At 43.2% G+C, this 26,816-nt stretch overlaps 1 protein-coding gene across 2 annotated transcripts in view; it reads left to right on the top strand.

The window, feature by feature from the left end:
- MAPK14 (mitogen-activated protein kinase 14) overlaps positions 1-26,816 on the top strand; it is a 62,517-nt gene that overhangs the window by 17,395 nt on the left and 18,306 nt on the right. For both annotated transcript variants that reach the window (XM_030561259.1, XM_030561258.1), the window contains exons 3-8: positions 10,279-10,337; positions 16,054-16,165; positions 16,700-16,729; positions 17,177-17,224; positions 17,720-17,834; positions 18,638-18,709. In XM_030561259.1, the coding sequence (XP_030417119.1) occupies positions 10,279-10,337; positions 16,054-16,165; positions 16,700-16,729; positions 17,177-17,224; positions 17,720-17,834; positions 18,638-18,709 (436 nt within the window). The remainder of the gene's footprint in view (positions 1-10,278; positions 10,338-16,053; positions 16,166-16,699; positions 16,730-17,176; positions 17,225-17,719; positions 17,835-18,637; positions 18,710-26,816) is intronic.

Below are 26,816 nucleotides of genomic sequence, written 5' to 3'. Positions count from 1 at the left end.
TTGTATGTAAAGTAAATAAGGTTTTTAAAACGTTTAAGAAGCTTCATTTAAAATTAAATTAAAATGCAGAGGCCCCTGGACCTGAATGCCACTGAAAATCAGCTCACGTGCCACCTTCAGCATGTGTGCCATAGGTTGCCTACCCCTACTCTGATATTACCTGATCCATTCTCCCAGAGGACCAACTTTCAGGCTTCTTGCATAACACAAGAAATTGGAGAGGATAGAAACACTGCTATTTAGTTTCTTTATAAAGCCTGAAAGTTGGTCCTCTCTGAGGGTGGATCAGGTAACATCAGAGGTTTCTTGCAACCCTAATATCCTTTGAAAAATGCTTTCCAGTTTCTGTAATATAACTTCTGTGCATAGGATGCAGCAAGTCTTAGCAAGTAAAATAAGATTTTTCTGGGAGGTTAAATGTAAACAATAATCCCAATCTGTGTTGAACTTCAAATGCGGCTTGTCTTAATACTTTCACTTGTGCAGTATCATGTAAACCTTTCTTTTCTCATCAACTTATGCCATGAACTCCTCCAAAAAGTAAGAGAATGAATACAATTCTGACTTGTTCAGAATACATCCTTGGCATCCTGGGAGAGTGTGAGTGTGTGTGTGTGTGTGTATATGTATATGTATATGTGTGTGTGTGTGTGTGTGTGTGTGTATATATATATATATATAACTTCTATATTACCCTAGGACAAGGTCTGGTTTTGGGTGAACAATTCTCATTCACTGCAGCATAAAGGCACCAGCACATCAGTGCCATATGCTATTTTGAGGCAGCAAAATCACATGGCTGAACGTTCTCCAGTTCTTTGTACAGCTGTCAAAATGTTAAGAGGGAGACTTCTAACTTACATTTTATATGAGCTTTAGGTTGACAATAAGAAAATTCCTGAAATTTTGGCAGTGAGCTGATCCTAACCCGCTTCCAGTGTCTTTATCTAGTGAGGCAATAACATCCCAAAATAACTTAATTCATGGATTCTCTTGGGCATTTTGACTGGAATTTCTCGTGTTATTTTTCATTCCAGTGTATGTAGTTGGCTACCAGCCACGTCAGTCAGCTGCCAGTATCGCCAATGATTCTGACACTTCAGCAGTCCTTCTTGACAGTGTTAGTGTTGCTAACTTAAGTGGAACTTTTAAAACACCTGCATATTATGAAGAATATTCCCCAACAAGACCTGCTTCATGCCATGGTGAAGGTAGAGCTCTAGTGTTGATGGTATTACCCTAATAGATATACCTACCAAGTTTCTCTTTAATCTTTTCGGGCTGCTTTTTTCTTCTCAAAATTGCTGTGGGCTGCCGTGGAAACCTTCCTTCAGGATAAACATTTTATTTAACTAGTTCTGGGCAGCAGTCGCACATTGGGCTGAGTTAGTAGGAGTAAGCTGTGGAAATTAGAGTAGAGATTTTATCACTGATGTTTATCATCATGTACTGTTGCTTTTGCTCTCCCAATTCTCTTGTTTCACTGCAGTCTTCATCTACTTTCTGAGTCTTTCTCATTCTAACCCCTGTGCCTGGAATAATCTCCCTGTTCCAATCTTGCAAGCACCTTCTTTCTCCTATAAATCTCTTAAAATACATTTCTTCAAGCAATTCCTCCTTCCTTATCAGTAATCACAATATCATTCCTCCTCTGAACTATTGTCCTGCCTTGTCTCAAGATTTTAAACTCTTGAGTAGGAAATAAATGTCTTATGTTGGTAAAGCACATCAAATGTCTAATGCTATATAGATTGACTTGAATTCTCAGAAAATCCATTATGTACTCAGTAGTGCTGTAATTTTGAGAATATGTTGCATGCCTCATACATAAAAGTGGTTGAAGTGTAAAACTGAACTCAGTTTTAACCGCTGAACCTGAAGTGGCATATTAAGTGTTCTAAAATGGAATTAGAAATCAATATTTTGGTAATTTTGTGTCTCAGATTAATCTGTGAAATATTTTACAAAGTGAAATGCATGTGGGCACCATGATAGTACTTATATGCTCTGATAGGATTTTGGTTGTCTTTGAGGTTGTTTGTGAAGGGTTCCATAATTGGAAGCAGGATTGTAGGATAATAGTGTTTCTAAACAGACAGTATGTGAGGGCACAGTCATTGACTTATATCCCTTATAGGAAAAGCTGCTTCCACTGAGCATCTGCTATGAAATACCTCTGCTGCTACAAATAACAGGGTATATAATTGGGCATCAGAGCATCTTGGACTGTGCTTTGTTCTTTGACCAGTCTCTGTACACACAGTCCACTGTCAGGCTGTGGCTCTGAATGTAGTGGTGATTACATTTCCTTAGAATTGCATTAATGATACACTGCAGAAGGAGTGTATTTAAGTGTTGTAGATAATGGGTGGGTATAACTTCTCTGATGGAAGATAAGGGTAGACTGTAACTTGTCACATTAAAATGTGCAGATTCAAAGTGATATGGTCAAAAGGAAAGTTGGAATGGAAAAGGCAAATTCTATCATCTTGTGCTAAACTGGGGGCTGATTCAGTGATTTGGCAGACTAATTCATACCAAAGGTGAAAATATCCACTGAAGAAACCTTACAAGTGTGTGATGACTTTTGTAGTTCTTGCTTCCTTGCACTGTTCAGGGGATGAATTGGCTGTTCTCTTCTCTTCCTGAAAATGAAATAACATAGTTAATGTGAACAGAGCATGGGAACAAGTCTATCTAATGTATTTATTGTATAGTAGAAGTTGAATAATCTTTGGGATTCAGCATAGGAAGTTCAGATTGTGACTTGTTCCATTTATTCTCTAAATATGTCCTTTCCAAAAGCATAATCTTGGCTCCTCAAAACTTGTGCCCTTGAAACCATCTGCTTAAAGTTGACTTGGCCAAATTCTGCCTTTGTAAGTGGAAGAACTAAATTCCACCTTTAGTTACACATGTACTCTTAAACTTCATTGGAGTTGCAGGGGTGTGAATGTAGACAGAACTCAGCAGATGTCTGTGGGAGAAAAGAGAAACTGAACTAAAATTACTAAGAGTCCTGTGGCACCTTATAGACTAACAGAAGTTTTGGAGCATGAGCTTTCCTGGGTGAATACCCACTTCGTCGGATGCATGTAGTGGAAATTTCCAGGGCAGGTATATATATGCAAGCAAGAAGCAGGGTGGAGATAACTTGCCTGCCCCTGGAAATTTCCACTACATGCATCCGACGAAGTGGGTATTCACCCACGAAAGCTCATGCTCCAAAATGTCCGTTAGTCTATAAGGTGCCACAAGATTCTTAGTCTGGATCTGTAAAAGCAGCAAACACGCCTACCCCTCTGATACTGAACTAAAATTGGAGAAATACCTAGTGGAACACCTTCCCTTTATCAGATATGCTTTTAAAAAATCTGCTTGTTGAGAGGGGAAGTATAAACAAACTGGGAAAAATTAGAGCAACCTTAAAACCCCATCAAATTAATTTACCTTCTAGTGCAGCAGTTCTCAAACTGTGGGTCGGGACCTCAAAGTGGGTCACGACCCCCTTTGAAAGGGGTCCCCAGGGCTGGCTTAGACTTGCTGGGGCCTGGGGGCGAAGCCAAAGCTCAAGGGCTTCAGGACTCAGGTTGCAGGTCCCCTGCTTGGGGATGAAGCCCTTGAGCTTCAGCTTTGGACCCCCCTCCCCAGAGCTGTGGGGCTTGGGCTTTGGCTCCCTACCTGGGCAGTGGGGCTTGGGCAGGCTCAGGCTTTGGTCCCCCTCTTGGGGTTGCAAAGTAATTTTTGTTGTTAGAAGGGGATCATGGTACAGTGAAGTTTGAGAACCCCTGCTCTTGTGTATCTGAGAGCTGTTAGTCTTATGACCCTGTAAATAGATATTTTTTTCAGGAAGTAATGCAAGTGTACTTCTTCACTCTGCATTTAGGGGAATGAGGATTTTTGATAAGTAAAAATTCAAAGGTGAGGATGGAGGTTGCATAGGTAGGAAAGGTACAAGTGAGGGTATGAATCTGAGCTGTTCTTGCAAACTGGCTCCACCATGAACATACTAGAAAGTAAGTTCTTTTCAAGCCAAGTTAGACCTCGTAAAAGAAAATTAAAACAAATAGTAAAATGTTCTTTAGCTCTATAAATGAAAAGAAAACAAGGAAAGAGGAAGTGGGGCTACTTTGCAGTGAAGATGGGGCCGAGATTAAAGATAATTTAGGTATATCTCAAAACCTAAATGAATACTTTGCCTCAATTTTCAACAGGGTGGATACAAATCAATGATTAAAATAAAATAAAATAAAAAAATCTGATTTTTTTTGTTAGTTTTTTTCCTCAAAAAGCATTTTATCTAAAGATAGTTTTAATTAAGATACATTATAGCTCAAAGATATCTCATCATGGAATAGGGATTATAAATTCTAATTCTATAGTATGAGACAATATATTCATGTAACATTAAAAAAATTTTTGTAAATGAATTCCAATAGTTCATGTATTAAGGACCCAATCTTATGGGGTTCCAGGGGCTTCTGTATAGATTATTTAGGTTAATCTTTCTATCTACCCAATGGGATTCAGTGCTCAGTCTAGAGAAGATACCATCAGAGATGCTTAGTTTTGCAGTTCTCAAACTGTGGATTTGTGTCTCCAGAGATAACATGCTTGTTAACAGCAAAACAAATTTTAAACAGAGGTGAGAAATAACAGACCTCAACCCTATTGTCTCTGTGCAAATTTGTGTACCTTACCTCTCTCTAAAAGTGCAAAGTTTAAAAAAGTTAAATTAATAGAAGATTGTTGTAGGTGGAATATATCTGGACAAGGAGAAGTCTGGAGATAAATATGAGAAGGAAGGGACAGACAGTAGAAACAAAAGTGAAACTGTTTGAGCAGCAAGTCTTGAGGTCTTTCTGAGTGTAGCCTTCATTGATTTGAGATCTTCCATACCATGCTCTCATTAGATGGGAAAACTTATAATGACAGCATGTCCGAAAAGAGACCCAGTTTGGGAATAAGAACCATTCAAGAAATATATGTTTGCTGATGATGTTTTAAAGAAAGTCACACCAGTTAACTGGTGGAAATCGCTTAAGCACTTGGATTCAGAGACTGTTAAAGTGATAATCTCACTTTTAACAGCAGTAGTTTCTTCTGCCAGTATAGAAAGAATATTTCCTTCCTTTAGACTAATTCATTCCAAACTGAGAAATTGTTTGGGACCTGAAGAAGCAGGAAAGCTTGTTTTTCTTTTCCAAATTATGAACAAACAGGAAAATGAAGGTGAAGACGACTGAGCTGCTGAAGCCAATATTTTAAGTTTCTCATGATGACCTGGCTGACATAGTCAATTTAATTTTTTTTTTAATTTCATTTAACTATTTTGGTTAAAAACAATTAACAAAAACAAACTTGATTTAAAAAAACTTGAATATTTAACTAAATTCTAAAATTCTTATGCTTGTTTTGTTAAAATATTATATGTTTGCTGTTGAAGAAAAAAATCCAAAATACATAACGTTTTAGTTAAATAAAACAATTTAAATGTCTGTCTGGTAATGTTCTCCTAATACAGCATGGCAACAAAATCCTCCAGATATTAATGATTAACCTGTTGAATTAGAGATAGTTCGCCTCCGAATGACTTAATAAATATCTTTTTCGAAGACCTTTGGTAAATGAAATAACCAAACAATCATCCATTTTCTGATATAGTGGTAAAACTAATCTGAAAAGTTTTCAAAATAAATCACTTAAAAATGTATTGTGTGTACCTTCTAAAAATGAAACCTATGTCTATCTCTGAGTTGTGAAGAATATATATTAAGGTTATAACAACCAACAAGAATGCACTTTTATGTAGAAATCCATGATTACATCGAGTCTTCCTGGTTTTCAATAAGGATGATGATGTAGAATATGGAGACAAAGGCAGGAAGGCGAATGGGAATGGGTGTATGATAATTAGACATTACCACATCTAAGGTGGAAGCAAAATTCAGAGCTTAATATATTCAAGTCAGGGGAACCTGAGAATCTCCATCCCAGAATACAGAAAGCATAGGTACAATGACAAGTATTTTTAATAAATCTGTCAAATTGAGTTTGGTGCTGCATGACTGGAGAATAGCAAATGTGCGGTACTTCTATTTAAGAAAGTGGATGAGAGGGAGTGAACCAAGCAACTACAGATCTGTTAATCTGACCTCAATAATATGAAAGACTTTTTTGAACAAATTTTGAAGAAAAGAATATAGTGCTAAACTAAATTCTCATCTTTCTTTGATGAGAACTGATTCTCTAAACAAGGGAAATGCAGTAAATCTAATCCAGAGGTGGGAAAACTATAGCCCGGGGGCTGCATCCGGCCCTTGAGCTCCCGCCGGGAAGCTGGGTCCAGGACTCCAGCCAGAGAGTGGGGTTGGGGGCTTGCCCCACTCTGCGCCTGCCCTGGCTCTGTGCGGCTCCTGGAAGGAGCTGCATGTCTTTCCTCCAGCTCCTACATGTAGGGGCAGCCTGGGGGCTCCGCATGCTACCCCTGTCCCAAGTGTTGCCCCCCCAGCTCCCATTGGCTTGGAAACAAGGCCAATTGGAGCTGCAGGGAGAGCGCTTGTGGATGGGGCAGCATGCAGAGCCACGTGGCCGTGCCTCCGCATAGGAGCTGGAGGGGGAACATGCCGCTGCTGCTTCCAGGAGCTGCTTGAGGTAAATGCCGCCTGAAGCCTGGACCCCAACCCCTTCCTGCACTCCAACCCCCTGCCTCAGCCCTGATCCCCCTCCTGCCCTCCAAACCCCTCAGGCCCAGCTGGGGACCCTCTTGCACCCTCAACCCCTCATACCCAGCCCCACCCCTGCACACCACACCACTTCCCCAGCCTGGAGCCCCCTTCCTGCACCCTGAATTCCTAGTTTCTGGCCCCATCCCAGAGCCTGCACCCACAGCCGGAGCACTCACCCCCTTCCAAACCCCAATTTCTTGAGCATTCATGGCTCACCATACAATTTCCATACTCAGATGTGGCCCTCGGGTTAAAAAGTTTGCCCACCCCGATCTAATCTATCTGGACTCCAGTAAAGTGTTTGATACAGTGCGACATGGGAAATTTGCATCCCTCAGCAAGGGTTGCCTGATTCCCTCATGGGGTTACACAATGCCCTCCCTTAAGCAATGGAATGGCTAAGACATTTAGATTTACACACTTGACTTGAACATCTATGTAAATGCAATCACAATAAACAAAAGGCATTTAGTTAAACTGGAGAATATGGCAATTAGTACAAGGATTGTAAGGTGAGTAAGGAACTGGTTCAAAGGGAGACGACAACAGGTTGTGCTGAAAGGGGAGCTGTTGGACTGGAGGGAGGTTATTAATGGAGTTCCTCAGGGACTGGTCTTGTTTAATATTTTTATTACTGATCTTGGCTCAGAAAGTAGGAGTGCGCTAATGAAATTTGCTGATGACCTAAAGTTAGGAGGCATTGTCAACACAGAGGAGGACTGGAATACGACAAGAACTGACCACCTTGAGGGTGGAGTAATAAAAATGGGAAGAAAGTGAATAGTACAAAGTGCAAATTCATGCTCTTACCGACTAAGAAGAAGATTTCCATTATAAGCTGAGGGCTCGTTGTTGGAAATGCCAAAGGAGGCTAAAGACCTGAGTCACAGAATGAATGAGCCACCAGTGTGGTACAGCCCTGAAAAAGCAAATGAGATTCTGGGCTGCATTGGGAGAGGTATATCCAATAAAGGTAGAGAAGTATTAATAGAAAGCACTGGTAAGACCACCTCTATAATAACTAGGTATAGTTCTGGTCATCATAGTACCAAACCTGATTTGATAGATTTATTAAAAATACTGGAATAGATGCAGAGAAGGGCTACTGGGATGATCAGGGGAATAGAGAAGAGACTAAAACAGCTTGGTTGTGTTTAGACTAGCAAAGTGAAGGGTCCCAGGGGATCTGCTTGCACTCAATAAATACGCCAGGGAGGGAAAAGAGCTATTTAAGAAAAAGGACAATATTGCCACAAAAACAAATGGATATAAACTGACCATGAGTAAATCTAGGCTGGAAATTAGAAGAAGGTTTCTACCCATTGCAGAAGTGAGGTTCTGGAATAACCTCCCAAAAGGAGGAATGGGGGCAAGAAACCTGATTGATTTCAAGATGGAGCTTGATATATTTATGAAAGGCATTATATGATGTGATGTCCCCAGCTATCACAGGCAAAGAATCAATGTCCTGGAAGATTTCTTCCATTTGCATCTTATGTTTGTTTTTGATTGCAGAGCCCAGAATTTTGCTAGGCACCTTAAAAAGGAATGGAATCTCTACTGCAAAGCTTACAATCTAATCAGATGTATGGCCAGGACTCTAGCTTCCTATCTTGATGTGTGTCTTTTTCTCAACCACCTTGTTTCATAGCCAAACTTTTTTGCTGGTCACTCAAGTAGTGTGTAGCTGCAGGGTTTCCTAAAACATATTCTATCCTGTACTGGATCTCACCACAAAATCATTGCGATATTTCGTTTTGTAACCTATCTAACTAGGATTGACACCTTTGTCCTTCTGCGTTCATCAGTTGCACGGGTTTGTATTGCCTCTCAGGTCATAGACTCATAGACTCTAGGGCTGGAAGGGACCTTGAGAGGTCATCGAGTCCAGTCCCCTGCCCTCATGGCAGGACCAAATACTGTCTAGACCATCCCTAATAGACATTTATCTAACCTACTCTTAAATATCTCCAGAGATGGAGATTCCACAACTTCCCTAGGCAATCTATTCCAGTGTTTAACTACCCTGACAGTTACGAACTTTTTCCTAATGTCCAACCTAAATCTCCCTTGCTGCAGTTTAAGCCCAGTATCTTCCCTGGGAAAGGAGGTATTTAGACCTGTTAACTAAAACTTTGTGTTCACTCAATTTGATTTCCTTCTCTATTGACATCTAGAAAATGGAGAGTCATTGTGTTAAGGGTAAAGAACTTCTGTATTAAAATTCTTGTGTACCCCATAGATCAGAATGAAGACTGGAATGAAGAATATTTGAAAAATTCTCTGTGACTTGGATTATTTTATTTAACAAAAAAACTAACTAGACCCTGTTTTATACATTTTCAAAATAGATAAAAATCCAAAAAACCCCACCATTCTTTGTTGTTTTTGTCTGAATATAATCAGGCATTATAATAAAACATCATAGAGTTATAAAGCCAAGCATTAACAAATAGTTAACAAAGGATAATGAAAACACAGACAGGTATAGACTCTTGCAATATCTGATGTATAGTTTTTCAACAATATGGTCTTGGTTTCTGGCATCTTAAATTTGTTTTGGTTCAATATATTATTTAAATTATTTCCACCAATAACTTAATTTAGTAGGAAAGAATTACTACTTCTCAATCCAGTTAATTCTGATTTTAAAACCTCAATTGTATGCTTTCTCTACTGTGCTGTCTTTTAAAAGCATTTTGTTTTGTAATTAGACTTTCAGTTTTCCACTGCTTTCTTTTCCTCCTCCCTAATAGATTATCCAGTATTTCATGTAGCATTTTTAACTTGCATAACGCTTTCAAAAAATGAAGCTGGGAGCTTACATTCATAACTTTGCCAGACACTAAAAATCATGGACTATATAGAGACATTAGATTTATGGCTTATTACAAAAATCTGTAACCCACTAACAACCTTCCCTCCCACCAGCTGCTTTTCCTTTCTCCTTTCCTCCCTGTGACTGGGGGTAGGGGGGAATTGCCAACTTCACCTTGAATGGTCCCTTGCAGTATGCGTCGGCTACTTATGCTAAACAATCTGTTCCACCTTGTATTTACCAGTGACACTCTGAGTACCTTTCCTAGACCTGAAGAAGAGCTCTGTGTAAGCTTGAAAGCTTGTCTCTCTCGCCAACAGAAGTTGGTCCAATCAAAGATATTACCTCACCCACCTTGTCTTCTAATATCCCGGGACCAACGTGGCTACAACAACACTGAATATAGCATTTGTGTCAAGTGGTAATATCAAGTTGCCTTACTTGATTTTTTCACCTTTCCCTATTTGATTCTTTGGATGGTTGGGGTAAAAATGGCAACCATATGTATTAAAACTGGAAATTTTTTCCCCACAAGAACATAAGCTGTATTCAGGATCAAGAAAAGTAATTTCTTCCATCCTCCCCTGGCCTCTTGATGTGTTTGGAAGAAAAAAGTGAGATGGAGTGAATCTTTTCTACTCCAGTACAGGAACTAACCACTTATGAAGTAGATCAGATTATATTACAAAATATATTTCAGTTTTCTCATTTTTTGCCTTTTTTTCTTTATAGGTGATTGGTCTGTTGGATGTGTTCACACCTGCTAAGTCACTGGAAGAATTCAATGATGTGTAGGTAACATCTTTGAAAACTGCAGCCCAAGCATATATGATTATAGAAATGTAGGGCTGGAATGAACTTTGAGAAGTCTAATCCAGTCCCTAAACTGTGGGTATACCATCACTGACAGGTGTTTGTCCAACCTGTTTTTAAAAACCTCCAATGATAGGGATTCCACAGCAAGTTTTTCCTAATATCTAACCTAAATCTTCCTTGCTTCAAATTAAGCCCATTACTACTTGTTGTACCTTTAGTGGACGTAGAGAACAATTGATCACTGTGCTCTTTATAACAACCCTTAACATATTTGAAGACTGTTGCATCTTCCCCTGCTTCTCTTCTGTGTCTCTCCTGCTTTCCCCTCCTTCCCTCCCATAAGCTAGCACTACTATAGTAGTTTATGGGGGGGAAGGAGGAGAAAGCTACTATAATAGTGCTAGCTACCCTTGGTACGTGGTTGAAATTTGGAAGGATTATGAGAATTATAGTTAAATTTTGTTTTAGAATTACAGGTCTTTTCTGTCGCTAATTTCTTATTGATCATCTCATCCTTCCTCCTGCCAGTGTAGGATTGTTCCCTATAGTGCTTTTGCTAGTACCTTGTCTAGTCTAAAACCTCTGAACTTCTACTACATCGCATGTGAGATTATTTCAAGGCCTAATCATTCTCCTTGTCCAGAAACTCTCACTTCTAATGATATCTCCTTGTTGTGCCATAAACAGCTCCTTCCCTGTTTTATATTTACACCCTTCAAGTACTAGTAGATATCCTTTGTGTTCCTTCCATCACTGTTTACTCTTTGCTGAGCCAACCTATACATATTTAGGCTGGGATTTTCAAAGGCGCCCAGTTTCCTTTAACACCTTTTGAAAATCTCCGTTTTAGAGCTCCATTAATCTTGTCTAATGATGTAAAATAATCACCCTTTTTAAATGACAAAAAAAGGGCATTGCATTCATGAGTTCTTTGAAGCCATAGTATATATAGTGGGGTGTCCTGGTCATCTCCCTTTGTGCTACTCAGGCAATGCTGTCAGTACCTGCCTTGGTGGGTATGAGTGCTTTGAAAGAGATTAACTGGGTTGGGAAATTAGCATTTACCTTATCTGGAATAAGGCCACCTGTGCCAAGCCATTCATAAATTTTTAAAAGATATGATCCAGTAGATATTTGTGTCTCATGTTGGACTAAAGATGAAACCAATTAACTTTGAGAGACAGTGAGTCTGTGCCTATAGCTTGAAATTGACCTGGAAAGAGAGTATGAAAGCAGTCTTGTTTGGTTACTTTAGTGACTTCAAAACTGCTATAGTTTATCACCAAATTCCAGCCCCTTATGGAACAGGTTTATATTTCTGGAATCGTGATGTGCCTGGGAATGGCTTGTAGCAGGATACAGCTGTGAGTTGCTGCAAGCAGTTGACAAGGCATTGTCATGAGCTGTATAAATACAGTCTTTGATCCTGACAGATGGAGGGTGAGACGGAGGGGAAGTAGATAAATGGATATCTAGACCTGTAAGTTGTTCTTGGATCCCACACAATTGTGATTCTGCAGCACAAAGGACAAGAGAGCACATGTTCTGTTAATGCAAACCTAGGACATTACTCTGTTAACTGTTGTATGCCTAATGTGGAGTGCTCTCACAAGTCTGCTTTCAGCTAGTCCACTGGCATATGAAGGAAGGTGGTCTCTGGGGGCTGTGACCTCTTCACTGGCTTGCAGATAATAGCATTTGACAAATGGGGTATTTGTATTTTCTTCAAAGGCATATCTTAAAGCAGATCTCTACTGTTGAGTCTGTGCTCCATTAACATGTCTTGCAGGATTCTCCTAGGTAAAATCCATTACCAGACAATACTTGGTTGGCTCATTCCTGCTCCTGCTAAACAGGCCAGGATCTCGTATTTCCAGCCATGAGTCCCTTGCATTACTATGCACTAGCTAAATGGAGCCACAATAGCTATTTTGTCTTTCAGTTACTACTTTTTTAGATCTCTCTTTAGTAAAACTAAGCCTAGTGCCTTCAGCTTTCTTTAAATAAAACAGAATTTGATCGTTGTGCCTCTTTCTCAGTCATCTGGTCTTACCACTTTAGGTTGCCTGCCTCCATTTTGTTTTTCTTTGCCCCTCTCCCCCTTCCCCACCCAATCAAAAAAGAAACAGCTCTTTGGCTTGCACAGTGGTCAATATACTGATTCAATGGCCAACAACATGGTTGCCATTTTCAATGTTTAGGGAAGAACCAGAGCTGTCCTATCGGAATTCAGGTTTGTCTGCAAATAGTTAAGACTTGGGGTGAGCATTTAACACTTTTCTGGGCACCTGAGGCTAAGTCAGCTAGAAAGCTGAGAGGTAAAAAGTATCTTATAATGCCATAGTTGAACGAGCCTGCTGGGTGTTAATTGGGCACATGGTTTCAACACAAGTTAGGCATGAAGTCCTAAGGTTGCACTTTGACCCCTTTGAAGTGTTCAGCTGTGTCATGCTTTTGGATATTGAGGTCACCTCATGCCAGGCTCACCTCCATGCTTTGAGAATGATGCTTTAGGTACAGCTTGAAACACATACTGAGGTGATGTGAACATTCTGCAGCTGCTCTTGGTCAAGACTGTTCAAAGCCTCTGGGGATTCAGGCCAGGTCTACAGTACAAATCTGTATCAGTATAACTATGTCGCTTGGGGTGTGAAAAATCCACACCCCGAGCGATGTAGTTATATCGACCTAGCTCCCTATGTAGACAGCGCTATGTCGACAGGAAAGCTTTTCCCCCTGCCATAGCTATCGCCTCTTGGGGAGGTGGATTAACTACGCCAACGGCAGCAGCTCTCCCATCGGCATAGGAGCGTCTTCACTAAAGTGCTACAGCAGCGCAGCCCTCAGAATCTAAACATTTTGGTGTTGATGGGTCATATCCCCACACCAGGGGTACATGGGTACCTGTTTGTTATCTCCTTCACGTCCTTTGTTCTGTCATATTGCCATTGCTGCGATTCACGCATATGGACTTTTTCCATCTGTAGAAGATGGTGGTGGTTTAACCACCTTTTTATAGATCAATGTGATAGAAATGGATGAAAGCAATGTAAGAGCTAGGTGTACCTTGTGATTCAAGGTGCTGTGCTAATGCCAGTGTCGCGGGCCCTGATGCATTGACACAACATTCTTTTCTTGCCATATGGAATCAAGGGGATGTTTATGGTAACAAAAGAATTCCTTGTTATGTGGATGCTGCTTAATGAGCCTGAAGACTTTTCAGATACACTGCAGATCTCCATAGGAATTGAATTAAAAGCTACACACAACCACCCCAGAGAGTCCAAGATAGCTAAAGGATACTTCTTCAGCTAGGCAATCAAGGATTTCTGAGTTAAGACCAGTGGAGTGCTTTGAACTTAGGCCACGCGGAAGAAAGGTCGCAGCTGCCCATCAGCTCAAACCAGATTGAATGGGTGTCAGTATTTCTCATACAACACTAGCATTTCTGATTTGGCAGGATGCATCATATAAAAGTGACTATGGCAACAAGGAAAACTGCCCATGGTTTGATGCCCATGATTTTAGATGCAGGTTTGTCTTCATTGGGGAAGGATTTCCAATGTGAAGACCCTCCCTTGCATAAACAAGTACAAAACTGAGCTATAGAAGATTGAGCTCCAATTTTTAGATTTTCTCTCCCAGTCTTTTTCTGAGCAAGCCAATTTAAAGTTCTTGGGTAACATTTACAAAAGTAACTAGGAACTAAGTAACTGAAATGCCAAAGACACTACTAAAGGTGGGATTTACATCTCTTAAAAATGTTACTTCTGGTGTTTAAGTTGCTCTGCATTTATGTATCGCCGCTAATTGTCTGCGACTCATCCCCCTTGGGTTTCAGAGCCTGGGCTTTAGCCCAAAAAGAAATGTCTGCACTGGTATTTTTGATCCCATAATTCGATCCCAAGTACATTGACCTGGGCTCCGAGACACTCTGCTGCAGGTTGTCGGGTGGTTTTATTTTTGCATTGTAGACATACCCATAGACTTCTGATAGGGGAGAGATCTCCCTAAGTACTAGTCATGTACTACTATACAGTGAGAGTTTAATGTAATTGGCCCCTGCCATCCTTAGCACTGCAAACAAAATCTGCACCATTCAGAATTAAATGATTTAGATGACAAAACCCTTGCTTCTGAGCTTGGTAAAGGCCCTTTGCTACCAGAGGGAATAGAGGAGAATATACAGGGACTCTTCTGCTCATATACTGCTTCATAGCAAAACATTATGTTCTTTTGGGTTTGTGACAGCAATATCTATTAGGAGAAGCACTACAGAATCAGCAGAGTCCAGAGTATCTTATTTGAAGTACTGTGGGAACCAGCAAAGAAGATTGCTTCCAAAAAATTTCAGCACGTTAGGCTGAATTTTTTTTTAACACAGTTTTATGAAAAATACCTACACTTCTGAAGTTAGGTAGTTTTGGGCTTCCTAATGTAAAACTATTACATTGCAAATAGTCTTTCACAATCTGCTCTTTCTCTTAGATGTACTGAATCATGTCTTTGGGTACATTTAGAAGGTCTAGAAATGGTACTCTTTCCAACACAATTCTGCCTGTTTTCACTAATGGACCAACTCAGTATGAAAGTATAGTGAGCATGTGCGGGGGCACAGCTTCTAGTTTCACTAGAATTTATCATTCTTTAATCTGGAACAATGCCAAAATAAAAATTGAATGTAAATTTCCTCCTGAGAAGAACAAAAATAGAAAGTATTGGGGTTTTTTTGTGTGGATTTATATTTGGATGGCAGACCAGCTACCTATTGTATCTTTGGAATAAGGTGCATTTATTGTTGAAAGTAACTAGAGTAAAATCCTTATACATAAAATGATCGATGGTGTTTAAAATACAATTTCTTGGCTTTTTAATTTCTCTTTGTAGTTGTTGTTAGAAAGTAGAAAAAAAAGACAGACTCTATAGACTTTGAACACCTTTATTGTCATAACTGAGGAAATCCTTGTCCAATCATTTTACATTTGGTAGAACCACATCTGCATTAGTAAAAGTTTGCCAGAATAGCTATATCATCAGATCCTGCTAGTATAGACTCTGTGTAGTTTATTTTGCTCACTGAACATATGGGATTGAAGTAATGTAGTCCAGGACTTTACAAACCAATATTTTTGCTTGTTTGTATGGATGGGTAGTTTGAAAAGCAGTGGACACTTCGTATCCCAAAGAAAACTGTCATTCAATTTCATGCTTCAGGACATAAGCCGACAGTGCCACTGGGGTCAGGAAGGAGTTTCTTGCCCCACTCGCTATTCCATCCCGTAGAACATTGTTCAGCATGGGTATGCTGTTTTCCTGTGAAGCATTGGTATGGCCACTCACCTGGACTTCCAAATGTCCCAGTATGTTCCCAATGCCATGCAAATGAAGAAAATTGCTCTGCTACTTCAGATATTTCTTAGTTGACAAAAGGTTACAGAAAGAAAAGAGGAGTCTTAAATGGAGCTGCCTTTTAGTCATCTGTACTGCACAAGAAAACGCTTTGTTCAGGAGTGTATGAGGAACAGAAAGGATGTCTCCATAGTGGTCAGTTATTCTAATATCCTATTCCGTATGAAGCAAAGCTTCATTTAAGCCCTGTGGGAGTGCTAGTTTGCTTAGTAATTGTCTTTCATGGGAGAAAAGGGTATTTCCTGGTGGCTCTCCCTGTCCTACCTTTCCTTTTGTTTCTAGGTACCTGGTGACCCACCTCATGGGGGCTGATCTGAACAATATTGTGAAATGTCAGAAGCTCACAGATGACCATGTACAGTTTCTTATATACCAAATTCTTCGGGGTCTGAAGGTACTTGCACCAGTCCTATCAAAATACTGGGGAGATGGAAATTCCTGAAGGGTACAGTCCTACTTAGAGATTAACATAAATGGATTGTGGAGTTTATTCACTCTCTTAGTGCATGTAGGGTGACCTTCTGTTGGCCTTTCTCCTGTCCACTTAATGATTCAGTATTGTTATAGTGCTCCACCAGAAACTCAGTGTGAACACATTCTCACATTGTGCATAGCAATGGGCTGAGTCTGGAGGGTTATGAATAAGAGCTGTTCTGTGCATAGTGGATCTTTTATCCCTGCAATTTATTTAATTATTCTAGTTTCATTGTTGATAACAGTGAATTCTTAAGTGTCTGGAAGGAGACAGACTAAGTATGAAACACCTTTGTGCCTATGACCCATGGAAGGCTTATGCACCACTTAAGTCCCACTTCATTCCTACTGCAAATGAACTGGGGCTGGGGGAGGTTATATGCTCTAGTAGTAAGGACATGGGAGGATGTTTACTCATACTGATCTGTAAAATATCTGTCATCTTGTGTTACAGTACATCCATTCGGCTGACATAATACACAGAGTGAGTATTGGTACTAGGAGAGGAGTAATACAATCTACCCAAAGACACAGCAAGTCAAAGTAGAGCTGGGAACAGAACCCAGGAATCTTAACATCATTTTCCCACTACTAGACTACTTCCTGCCATATTCCCCAGCAGCTTTCATCCCAATTTTACAGGTGCTGTGCTGAATAGATTCAATGTCACACCTTTTAAATGCATTGATTTCAGTACATTTTAAACAAAGTTATACTAACTGCTGCTTATACAGAAGGCCTATGAGAACGGGAGAAAACTCAGTAAAAATTGGCTCTAGAATGAGAGTCCCCTTCGCCCCACTATAAAAAGTTGCATTCTTATTTAAATGGTTGTTAATGCCAAATGCAGACAGTGCATAGACTCTGCCATAGCTGCAGCTAATACGTTGTTATGCAAGACTGATGCTAATATTGTTTCCTTCTTTTTTAGGACTTAAAACCTAGTAACCTAGCTGTAAATGAAGACTGTGAGCTGAAGGTAATCTGGCAATAGTAGGCACTTAGTTTGACTTCTGATTTGAGTAGTTATGGTGGACATTGAAGATGCAGAACTTACTTAAGCAAATCAGCTTCTTAATAGTTCAGCTTAAAATGCCTGGAATACTTTAGTCCTCACCTGTTGTATGTTTTCAAGGGGCTGAAAGTAGGTTTGTGCTAAATTCCAATTTAACTTTTTACGTGTTGTGTGAATTTAGTGCTCGTGAGAGTGAAAGCTAACAACTCTGGGTTGGAATTGAGCACAGTACAGTTAGAGGCAAGTTATGCACACACAACCCTGCCTCAGTGCTGATACTCGAGGCCTATTCTATTTTTGTCTAGTGCCTTAATTTGTGTTCCATGATCTACTCTTTGCATTGTTCCATCCAGTTCTTTCTCCACCCAGTCTCAAAACTGCCTGATTATTTGCTCTAAAGAGTTTGGGTTTCATTTTTCCATTGCAACAGTGTGCAGCTTTCTTTTTTTGGTTCTGCAGATTCTGGATTTTGGTTTGGCCCGGCACACGGATGATGAGATGACTGGGTATGTGGCTACCAGGTGGTACAGGGCTCCTGAGATCATGCTGAACTGGATGCATTACAACCAGACAGGTACATTAGCAGACGAGTTCTGCCACATTTTGATAGCGTAGCTCTCATCTTGATAGGGACTGTTTTATGGACACACACACCCCTTCCATTTGTAAATGTGCAACTGGGGCAACTATAGCAACTGTACTTGAGTAATGCTGAATGGGAGGAGGCAGCATCGTGCGGCCAGCTAGCTGTCCATGGACCACAGCATGAGTATCATTACATTAGCATTCACAGGGTTTCATTTAAATCATTCACTTACAATCCTTGAGATTATAATGAGCAAAATATCCATCCTCATAGATATTCCTCTCATTTTGTCAGGTCATGACTTCCTATAGGGATAGATAATATAAATGTGCTCCTTTGATTGCATACCTCTTTTTTTTCTTTTTCTGTTCTCCTGTCACCCTCTCCTCTTTACTTGTGTATACATCCCCCTGGAAGGTTTTGTGGCCCTCCTTTTCCATCTGTTTCCATTTGGGTATGACAGGGGTAAGACCAGGCCCTCTTACAGCTGTGCAAATCCATCCCACAGACATCTGTCTGCCTTGAACAGGCTTTTCCCTCTTTCTCTGTGGACTTTGATGTCTGATGGGGCATTATGCCCAGCTGGGGAAACTTTCATCTAATTAGGTATTAGATTTGCTTCGTCAAGTGTCAGCTGAGGGTGACGGAACGTTGTTGGCTGGCCTGGGATATGGTGTAAGTTGTATTTAACGTCAAAGCATGGAGTTATTTCTACTTACTGATAAAGGTAATTCTGTTGAGATTTTATTTTTCCTATACAACATTTATCTTTTTCTTTTTGTTTTGTTCAGTTGATATTTGGTCAGTGGGGTGCATTATGGCTGAGCTGTTGACTGGAAGAACATTGTTTCCTGGTACAGACCGTATCCTTTAAAAATTTTATTTTCTCTTTTGGAATGTAAATTAGAGCTCTTCACTTTCACCCATTTCACAAGGAAATAAAATTTTCAGTGATGACTTCTTGGCTAGGTGTGTCCCACATGAGAAATCATTACTGTGCAAAAGAAGGCAGAACTCTTTCTCTTCACTGGTACCTGCATTCGACGAAGTGGGTATTCACCCACGAAAGCTCATGCTCCAATACGTCTGTTAGGATATGTCTACACTATGGGATTATTCTGATTTTACATAAACCGGTTTTGTAAAACAGATTGTATAAATTTGAGTGCACGCGGTCACACTAAGCACATTAATTCTGCGGTGTATGTCCATGTACCGAGGCTAGCATCGATTTCCGGAGTGTTGCACTGTGGGTAACTATCCCGTAGCTATCCCATAGTTCCTGCAGTCTCCCCTGCCCATTGGAATTCTGGGTTGAGATCCCAATGCATTATGGGGCAAAAACTGTCGCGGGTGATTCTGGGTAAATGTCGTCATTCAATCCTTCCTCAGTGAAAGCAACGGCAGACAATCATTTCGCGCCCTTTTTCCCTGGATTGCCCTGGCAGACGCCATATCACGGCAACCATGAAGCCCGTTTTGCCTTGTCACTGTCACCGTATGTGTACTGGATGCTGCTGACAGACGCAGTGCTACACAGCAGCATTCATTTGCTTTTGCAAGGTAGCAGAGACGGTTACCATCCCTATTGCACCATCTGCCATTGTAAACTGGCGATGAGATGACAGCTATCAGTCGTTTTGTCTGCTGTCATGCATGCTCCCGGCTGGCCTCGCTGAGGTCGGCTGGGGGCGCATGGACAAAAATGGGAATGACTCCCTGGGCCATTCCCTTCTTTATGTTTTGTCTAAAAATAGAGTCAGTCCTGCCTAGAATATGGGGCAAGTGTACTAGAGAACCAGAGAGCACAGCTGCTCTGTGTCAGAGCCCCAGAGATCCCGCAGAAATGATGAGCTGCATGCCATTCTAGGAGGTGCCTCTGCAACAACCCCACCTGTTGCTTCCCTCCTCCCCCAACCCTCCTGGGCTACTCGTGCAGTGTCCCCCCTTTTGTGTGATGAAGTAATAAGGAATGCAGGACTAATAAACACTAACTTTTTAGTGAGATAAAATGAGGAGGAGGAAGCCTCCAACTGCTATGATAGTCCAGGCAGTACAGAATCTTTTCTTTAGACATGAAAGTGGGGGGGGGGGCGGGGGCTGATAGAGTTCAGCCTCCAGTTGCTATGATGAGGATGGTTACCAGCCGTTTTGTACCATCTGCTGGGAATGACCGGGAGTCATTCCCATTTTTACCCAGGCACCCCCGGCTGACCTCACTGAGGCCAGCCAGGAGCACTCACGGGCTGATGATGAAGACGGGTATCAGTCATATTGTACCGTCTACCACCGGAATGGGATGCTGGTGTTCAGCGCTGCAGCACCCCGTCTACCAGAAGCATGCAGTAGACATAGAGTGACATTGAAAAAAGGCGAGAAATGTTTTTTTCCCTTTTCTTTCAGGGGGTGGGGCGGGGGGAAGGTGTAAATTGATGACATATATCCTGAAACACCCAGGAAAATGTTTTTGACCCTTCAGGCTTTGAGAGCTCAGCCAAGAATGCAAATGCTTTTTGGAGACTGCGGGGACTGTAGGATAGCTGGAGTCCTCAGCGCCCCCCCCCCCATGAGCGTCCATTTGATTCTTTGGCTTTCCGTTGCGCTTGTCACACAGCACTGTGCTGTGGACTCTGTATCATAGCCTGGAGATTTTTTCAAATGCTTTAGCATTTTGTCTTCTGTAACGGAGCTCTGATAGAACAGATTTGTCTCCCCATACAGCAAAGAGTCCTGTGGCACCTTATAGATTAACAGACGTTTTGGAGCATGAGCTTTTGTGGGTGACATGCATCTGACGAAGTGGGTTTTCACCCACGAAAGCTCATGCTCCAAAACGTCTGTTAGTCTATAAGGTGCCACAGGACTCTTTGCTGCTTTTACAGATCCAGACTAACACGGCTACCCCTCTGATACTCTCCTCATACAGCGATCAGATCCAGTATCTCCTGTACGGTCCATGCTGGACCTCTTTTTGGATTTGGGACTGCATGGCCACCCGTGCTGATCAGAGCTCCACGCTGGGCAAACAGGAAATGAAATTCAAAAGTTTGTGGGGCTTTTCCTGTCTACCTGGCCAGTGCATCTGAGTTCAGATTGCTTTCCAGAGCGGTCACAATGGTGCACTGTGGGATACCGCCTGGAGGCCAATACAGTCAATTTGCGGCCACACTAACCCTAATCTGACATGGCAATACCAATTTCAGTGCTACTGCCCTCGTCGGGGAGTACAGAAATCGGTTTAAAGAGCCCTTTATATCGATATAAAGGGCTTTGTTGTGTGGACGGGTGCAGGGTTAAATCGGTTTAACGCTGCTAAATTCGGTTTAAACGCATAGTAGACCAGGCCTTAGTCTACAAGGTGCCACAGGACTCTTTGCTGCTTTTACAGTTCCAGACTAACACGGCTGCCCCTCTGATACTTGCCGTTACTAGAACTATCTTGTGGTCAGTTGCTGCGAGTCCCTCAACTTGTCAGTCTGGCAAAATTATTGGGTTCTGGGTTTGGTCAGTGGAACAATATGCCCCATATCCCTATTGCATCCTGCTTGTGCTTATTGCAGATTCCTTATAAGTATAAAATATCCCTTATTTTTCAGTAAGGTGACCTTCCATGTGTGTTTAAATGGGGTGCTATTAAAGCAGTGATTCTCCTGCTGCTTTAGGCTGGGAATCGCTTGCCAATTTGTTGCAAATATCCAAATCCCTTGTCAGATGCTTACTAATTTTAATCAGATGGGTTCCACTCCCCCTTTCAGTGTGTGCTGGTGCAGATGTGAGGGCTCAGGCTCTGTTGTTTTTAGAATTGTTTTGATAGCACCACAGGGGCCTGGGTGAGATCTTTTGGCAAACCTACAAGAGAGGTGACATGCATCTGATGAAGTGGGTATTCACCCACAAAAGCTCATGCTCCAGTACGTCTATTAGTTTTTAAGGTGCCACAGGACACTTTGTCGGGTTTTACTGATCCAGACTAACACAGCTACCCCTCTGATACTTGACTACAAGAGAGGGTAATTTGTTAGGGGGAGAATAAATCCTTTACAGGAGCATCTAGGACAGTGGTCACCAGTCGGTTGATTGCGATTGACTGTTCGATCCTAGAGGAACTCCCAGTCGATTGCGATCTTCGGTGGTGCAGTGTGGGTACCGCCAAGGCAGACTTCCTGCCTGCCCTGGCCCCACACCGCTCCTGGAAGTGGCCAGTTCAAGGGAGAGCAGGGGTCTCCCTCCACGTGCTGCTCCTGCCTGCAAGCACCACACCCACCGCTCACATTGGCTAGGAGAGCTGCGGGGGCAGTGCTTGCAGAGAGAGGCAGTATGCAGAGCCATGTGCCCACCGCAGGGGCGTGTTGGCCCCTTCCGGGAGTGGCTTGGGGCCGGGTTAGGCCCTTAACCTCGCTGCACCATCCACTGACCAGGAGCCTCCAGAAGTAAGTGCTGCCCGTCAGGAGGCCACACCCCAACCCTCATCCTTGAGCCCCCTCCCAGAACCTGCATCCCGAACGCCCTCCTGCACTCCAAGCCCCACCCTGTACCCCCTCCTGCACCCCAACACTATGCCTCAGCCCAGAGCCAGCACCCCATACCTCCTCCTGCACGCAAACTCCCTCCCATGGCCCTCACCCCCTCCTACACCAATGCCCCAGGCTCAGCCCAGAGCCCCCTCCCACACTGCGAACCCCTCATCCCAGCCCAGAGCCCGCACCCCTTCCTGAATGCCAACCCCCTGCCTCAACCCGATGAAAGTGAGTGAGGTTGGGGGACAGCAAGCGACGGAGGGTGGGGGGATGGAGTGAGGGGGGTGGGGCATCAGGAAAGGGGTAGGGTAGATCCTAGGTTGCCCTTAGATTCAAAAAGTGATCTTGGGTGTAAAAAGGTTGGAGATCACTGATCTACAAAAATCTTCTCCAGGGAATTAAAACCAAAAAAACTACTATTTGGAACAAATTGGTGTGTTTCAAAGAAAAAAAAACAACTTTAGTACAGCTGTTAAATTACTAGGGATAAACATCATCCCTGGCAGAGGTGATTGACTGACATCTAAATATAGGGATGGATTTTAACAGAGATTAACCACCTTTCACCAAAATTCCCCCCACACCGCACACTCGATTGTAATGTGTCTGAATAAGCACTAACATTTACATCTATTTACTGGAACATATTGTCATTCAGTTTTCTATTAATGTTTAATATGTGTGATACAGCGTGGCCAGAGGGCAGCAGGAGAGTGTTAGAAGGGAGCCGTATTCCCTGTAAAGGGAAGAAAGTTTGCTATAGATTAACTAGAGCACCTAAAGCCAATTAGAGCACCTGCAGTCAGTCACATGATAAAACCCCCCTGCTTCAATCAAACAGTGTGGGAGTTGGAGCAGAAAGGATTGGTATTGGAGCAGAGAACAGTTTGAAGAGAAGCAGAGGAAAGTTTGGAGGAGTGCTGCGGTGGGCTAAGAAGTCCGAGACCCTAGGTAAGGGGCACCTGGCCTGTGCAGAGGGAGGGCAGGAAGCCCCCCCACAAGCTGAAGGGCAGGAGAAGGAAGTAGCCCAGGGGAAGGAATTACCAGTTCAAGTGGTTCACCGCTATCCTCAGGGCCCCTGAGCTGGGACTTGGAGTAGAGAGCGGGCCCAGGTCCCTCCCTCTCCACTCCCCTCCTCTAGGACACTAGTGGGGCAATTAATATTCCAATTCAGGGGCAAGAAATGGCACCCTGAACCCCACCCCAAAGAAGAGAGAGCGTGAGACCCATCATAATACTGCGGCAGTTTGCCACACGTGGTGTTAGCAGTGGGATTTGCGCGCTGGGGACTTAAAACCCGGGTTAGGCAAAACCCTCCCATCCTTAAGATGGACGACATGGTCAATGCCCTAATACAAGCCACTGTGGCCCAGCAGGAGGCTACCCGGGTCCAAGCAACTGCCCAACAGGAGGCGACTCGGATGCAGCAGGAGACTAATCATCTGTTGATGAGTCAGGCTGCCCAGGACTGAGCCCTGCTGAAAGACCTGGTGAACCAGATGAAAGCCCTTATGGAACTGAACCGCAACTGTGAAGGGACCCGGACCATATGGGCCAGCCATTGCCTACAGAAAATGACACGGGAGGATGATGTGGAGGCATATCTCCTGGCTTTTGAAAGAGCAGCCCTGTGGGAGGCCTGGCCCCAAGATCAGTGGTCTGGTATCCTTGCCCCATTCCTGTGTGGGGAGGCCCAGAAGATCTACTACGATATGGCTGCAGAGACTGCAGCAGATTACTCCCAGCTGAAGGCAGAGATCCTGGCCAGATCCGGAGTAACGACAGCATTGCGAGCCCAGAGGTTCCATAAGTGGCAGTATACGGAGGACAAGACACTCCGATCACAATTGTTTGACCTGATCCACCTGACCCGGAAATGGCTGCACCCTGAGGCCCTCAGCTCTGAGAAGATGATGGAGGTCCTGGTACTGGACCGGTATACGAGGGGGCTACCACCAGTTCTCCGGGCTTGGGTTGGCCAGAATGACCCTTCCACCTATGATGAGTTGGTCTCCCTCGTGGAAAGACAGCTGGCAGCCCGTGAACTGTTCCAGACCCCAGGCGGGGAGACACGGCAATCCAGGAAGCCAAACCCAAACCCAAGGCCCTGGACTGTCGAGAACTATAGGAGAACTGTAACAGGGAGGAAAGAGACCGATGAATGGCCCGAGGCCAAGAAGGGACCTGGGGGTTTGGGAAGAGAGGTGGGGGGCTGGCCAAATAGCCCCTGGCAGAGGATGACAACCAGAATAAGGGGGCGATGTTATGAGTGTGGGGAATTGGGGCATATAGCAGCCCAATGCCCCAACAGAGAAGAACATTTGCAGTGTAATCTGGGGGATTATGGGGAGCAATGTGGCCTAATCGGCCTGGTAGGGGTCACAATGACCTCACATGGGTATACAAGATCAGTAAAAATGAATGGTATTAAGACCATAGCATTAATAGATTCTGGGAGTGCTGTCACGCTAGTCTCGGGTAAGTTGGTGGGGTGAGACCAACTAATCCGGGCCAAGAACAGGGGTAACGTGCGTTCGTGGCACCGTGAATTTTTACCCCACAATCCCAGAGCGGATTGAGATCCAGAGGAATACTACCAGGGTGACTGCAGGGGTGGTCCCCAAGGACCCCTACCCTCTCTTAATGAGTAGGGACTTCCCCGGGTTTGAGAGCTTACTTACCCCAATAGAGCCAGGGGAGGGTAGCAACCCCAAGGCTGAGATGGAGGCACCTACAGATAGCCTCACCCCAATGTTTGCCGAATTTGTTTCAGAGTTATTCTCATCTCCTGGGAAACCCCGAAAGTCTAGGCAAGAAAGGAGGGCAGATAAAAGATTAGGGACCAGGATTCTAGCAGAGAAACAAAAAACTTTCCTTGTGGGTAGGCAAACTCGCTCAGTAGGCCAGGAGATAATTCAGGCCAGGGAGGACTTGGAGGTGGTTCCTAGCCCAAGTGGGAGCAACCAAGGGGGGAAGAGTAGAATTAAGCCTCCTAGATGTAGGTCAGATCGGTACTGCATGTGAGAATTTCGGGCAGGACCAGGCCAATGATCACACTATATGTGGATGTGAGGGAGGAGGTAATTGGAGTAAATGGTGTACCTGTGGAAGGAAAGATCAAAGGCCCAAGGCCATATTATGTGCTCAAATGCAATCTCTTGTACAGGATAGAGAAAATACGAGGGGAAGAAGTAGAGCAACTCTTAGTCCCACGGAAACACACAAGGGCAGTACTAGAGTTAGCTCACAGTCATCTATTTGGGGGACATCTAGGAGTAGACAAGACACTGGATAGAGTCCTAAGAAGGTTTTATTGGCCAGGGATACGTGCAGAAGTCCAGCGCTATTATGCCTCCTGCCCTGAATGCCAGTTGCATAGCCCTCGACCTTACCTGTGGGCCCCATTAGTACCTTTGCCTATTATTGAAGTCCCTTTTGAGAGGATAGCCATGGACATAGTGGGCCCACTGGAAAGATCGGCACGGGGCCACCAAAACGTACTAGTCATCCTTGACTACGCCACGCGGTATCCAAAGGCCATTCCTTTAAGAAACCCCACATCCAAGCAATAGCAAAAGAACTACTACAGGTTTTTGCCAGAGTGGGCATCCCTAAGGAGATCCTGACAGATCAAGGAACCCCATTCATGTCAGAGTTAATGAAGGACTTATGTGCCCTACTCCGCATCCAGGCCATACGAACCTCAGTCTACCATCCACAAACAGATGGACTGGTAGAGCGGTTTAATCGTACCCTTAAAAGTATGATCCGGAAGGTGGAGCACAGGATGGAAAAGACTGGGATACCCTTCTATCATATCTAATGTTTGCTGTATGGGAAGTCCCCCAGGTGTCCGCTGGTTTCTCTCCCTTTGAACTATTATACGGACGGCACTCACGCGAGATATTAGATATCGCCAAGGAAGATTGGGAAGAACAACCCAACCCAGGAAAGAATGTCATTGAGCACGTAACACAGATAAGAGAGCGAATAACTCGAGTAACCCCTATAGTACAAGAACATTTGGAAAAAGCACAAGAGGCCCAGCGGACATATTACAACCGTCGGGCGAAAGTATGGAGATTTCAGCTGGAGGAACGAGTGATGATGCTAGTACCGACAGCAGAAAGCAAACTCCTAGCCAGCTGGCACGGACCATATGAGATAGTGGAAGCCATTGGGGAGGTGGACTATAAGGTCAGACAACCAGACCGCCGAAAGCCAGAGCAAATCTACCACGTCAACTTACTGAAGCCTTGGCTTGACCGAGTGACGTCTCTGGTTATTCGAGGAGCTCCACCCCAGACAGACGACCCACAGGGGCAGGTAAAGATATCTCATGAATTAACCCCAGAACAACGAACAGAGGTCATTGAGATGATCCACTGAAACCAGGATGTGTTCTGTACACAACTGGGCCATACGACACTGGTCCATCATATTGTCACCAGCC

This window comes from Gopherus evgoodei, chromosome 4 (genome assembly GCF_007399415.2).
Source record: "Gopherus evgoodei ecotype Sinaloan lineage chromosome 4, rGopEvg1_v1.p, whole genome shotgun sequence".
NCBI lineage: Eukaryota > Metazoa > Chordata > Testudines > Testudinidae > Gopherus > Gopherus evgoodei.
The sequence above is the reverse complement of the archived record's forward strand: the minus strand, read 5'-3'. Positions and strand labels throughout refer to the sequence as shown.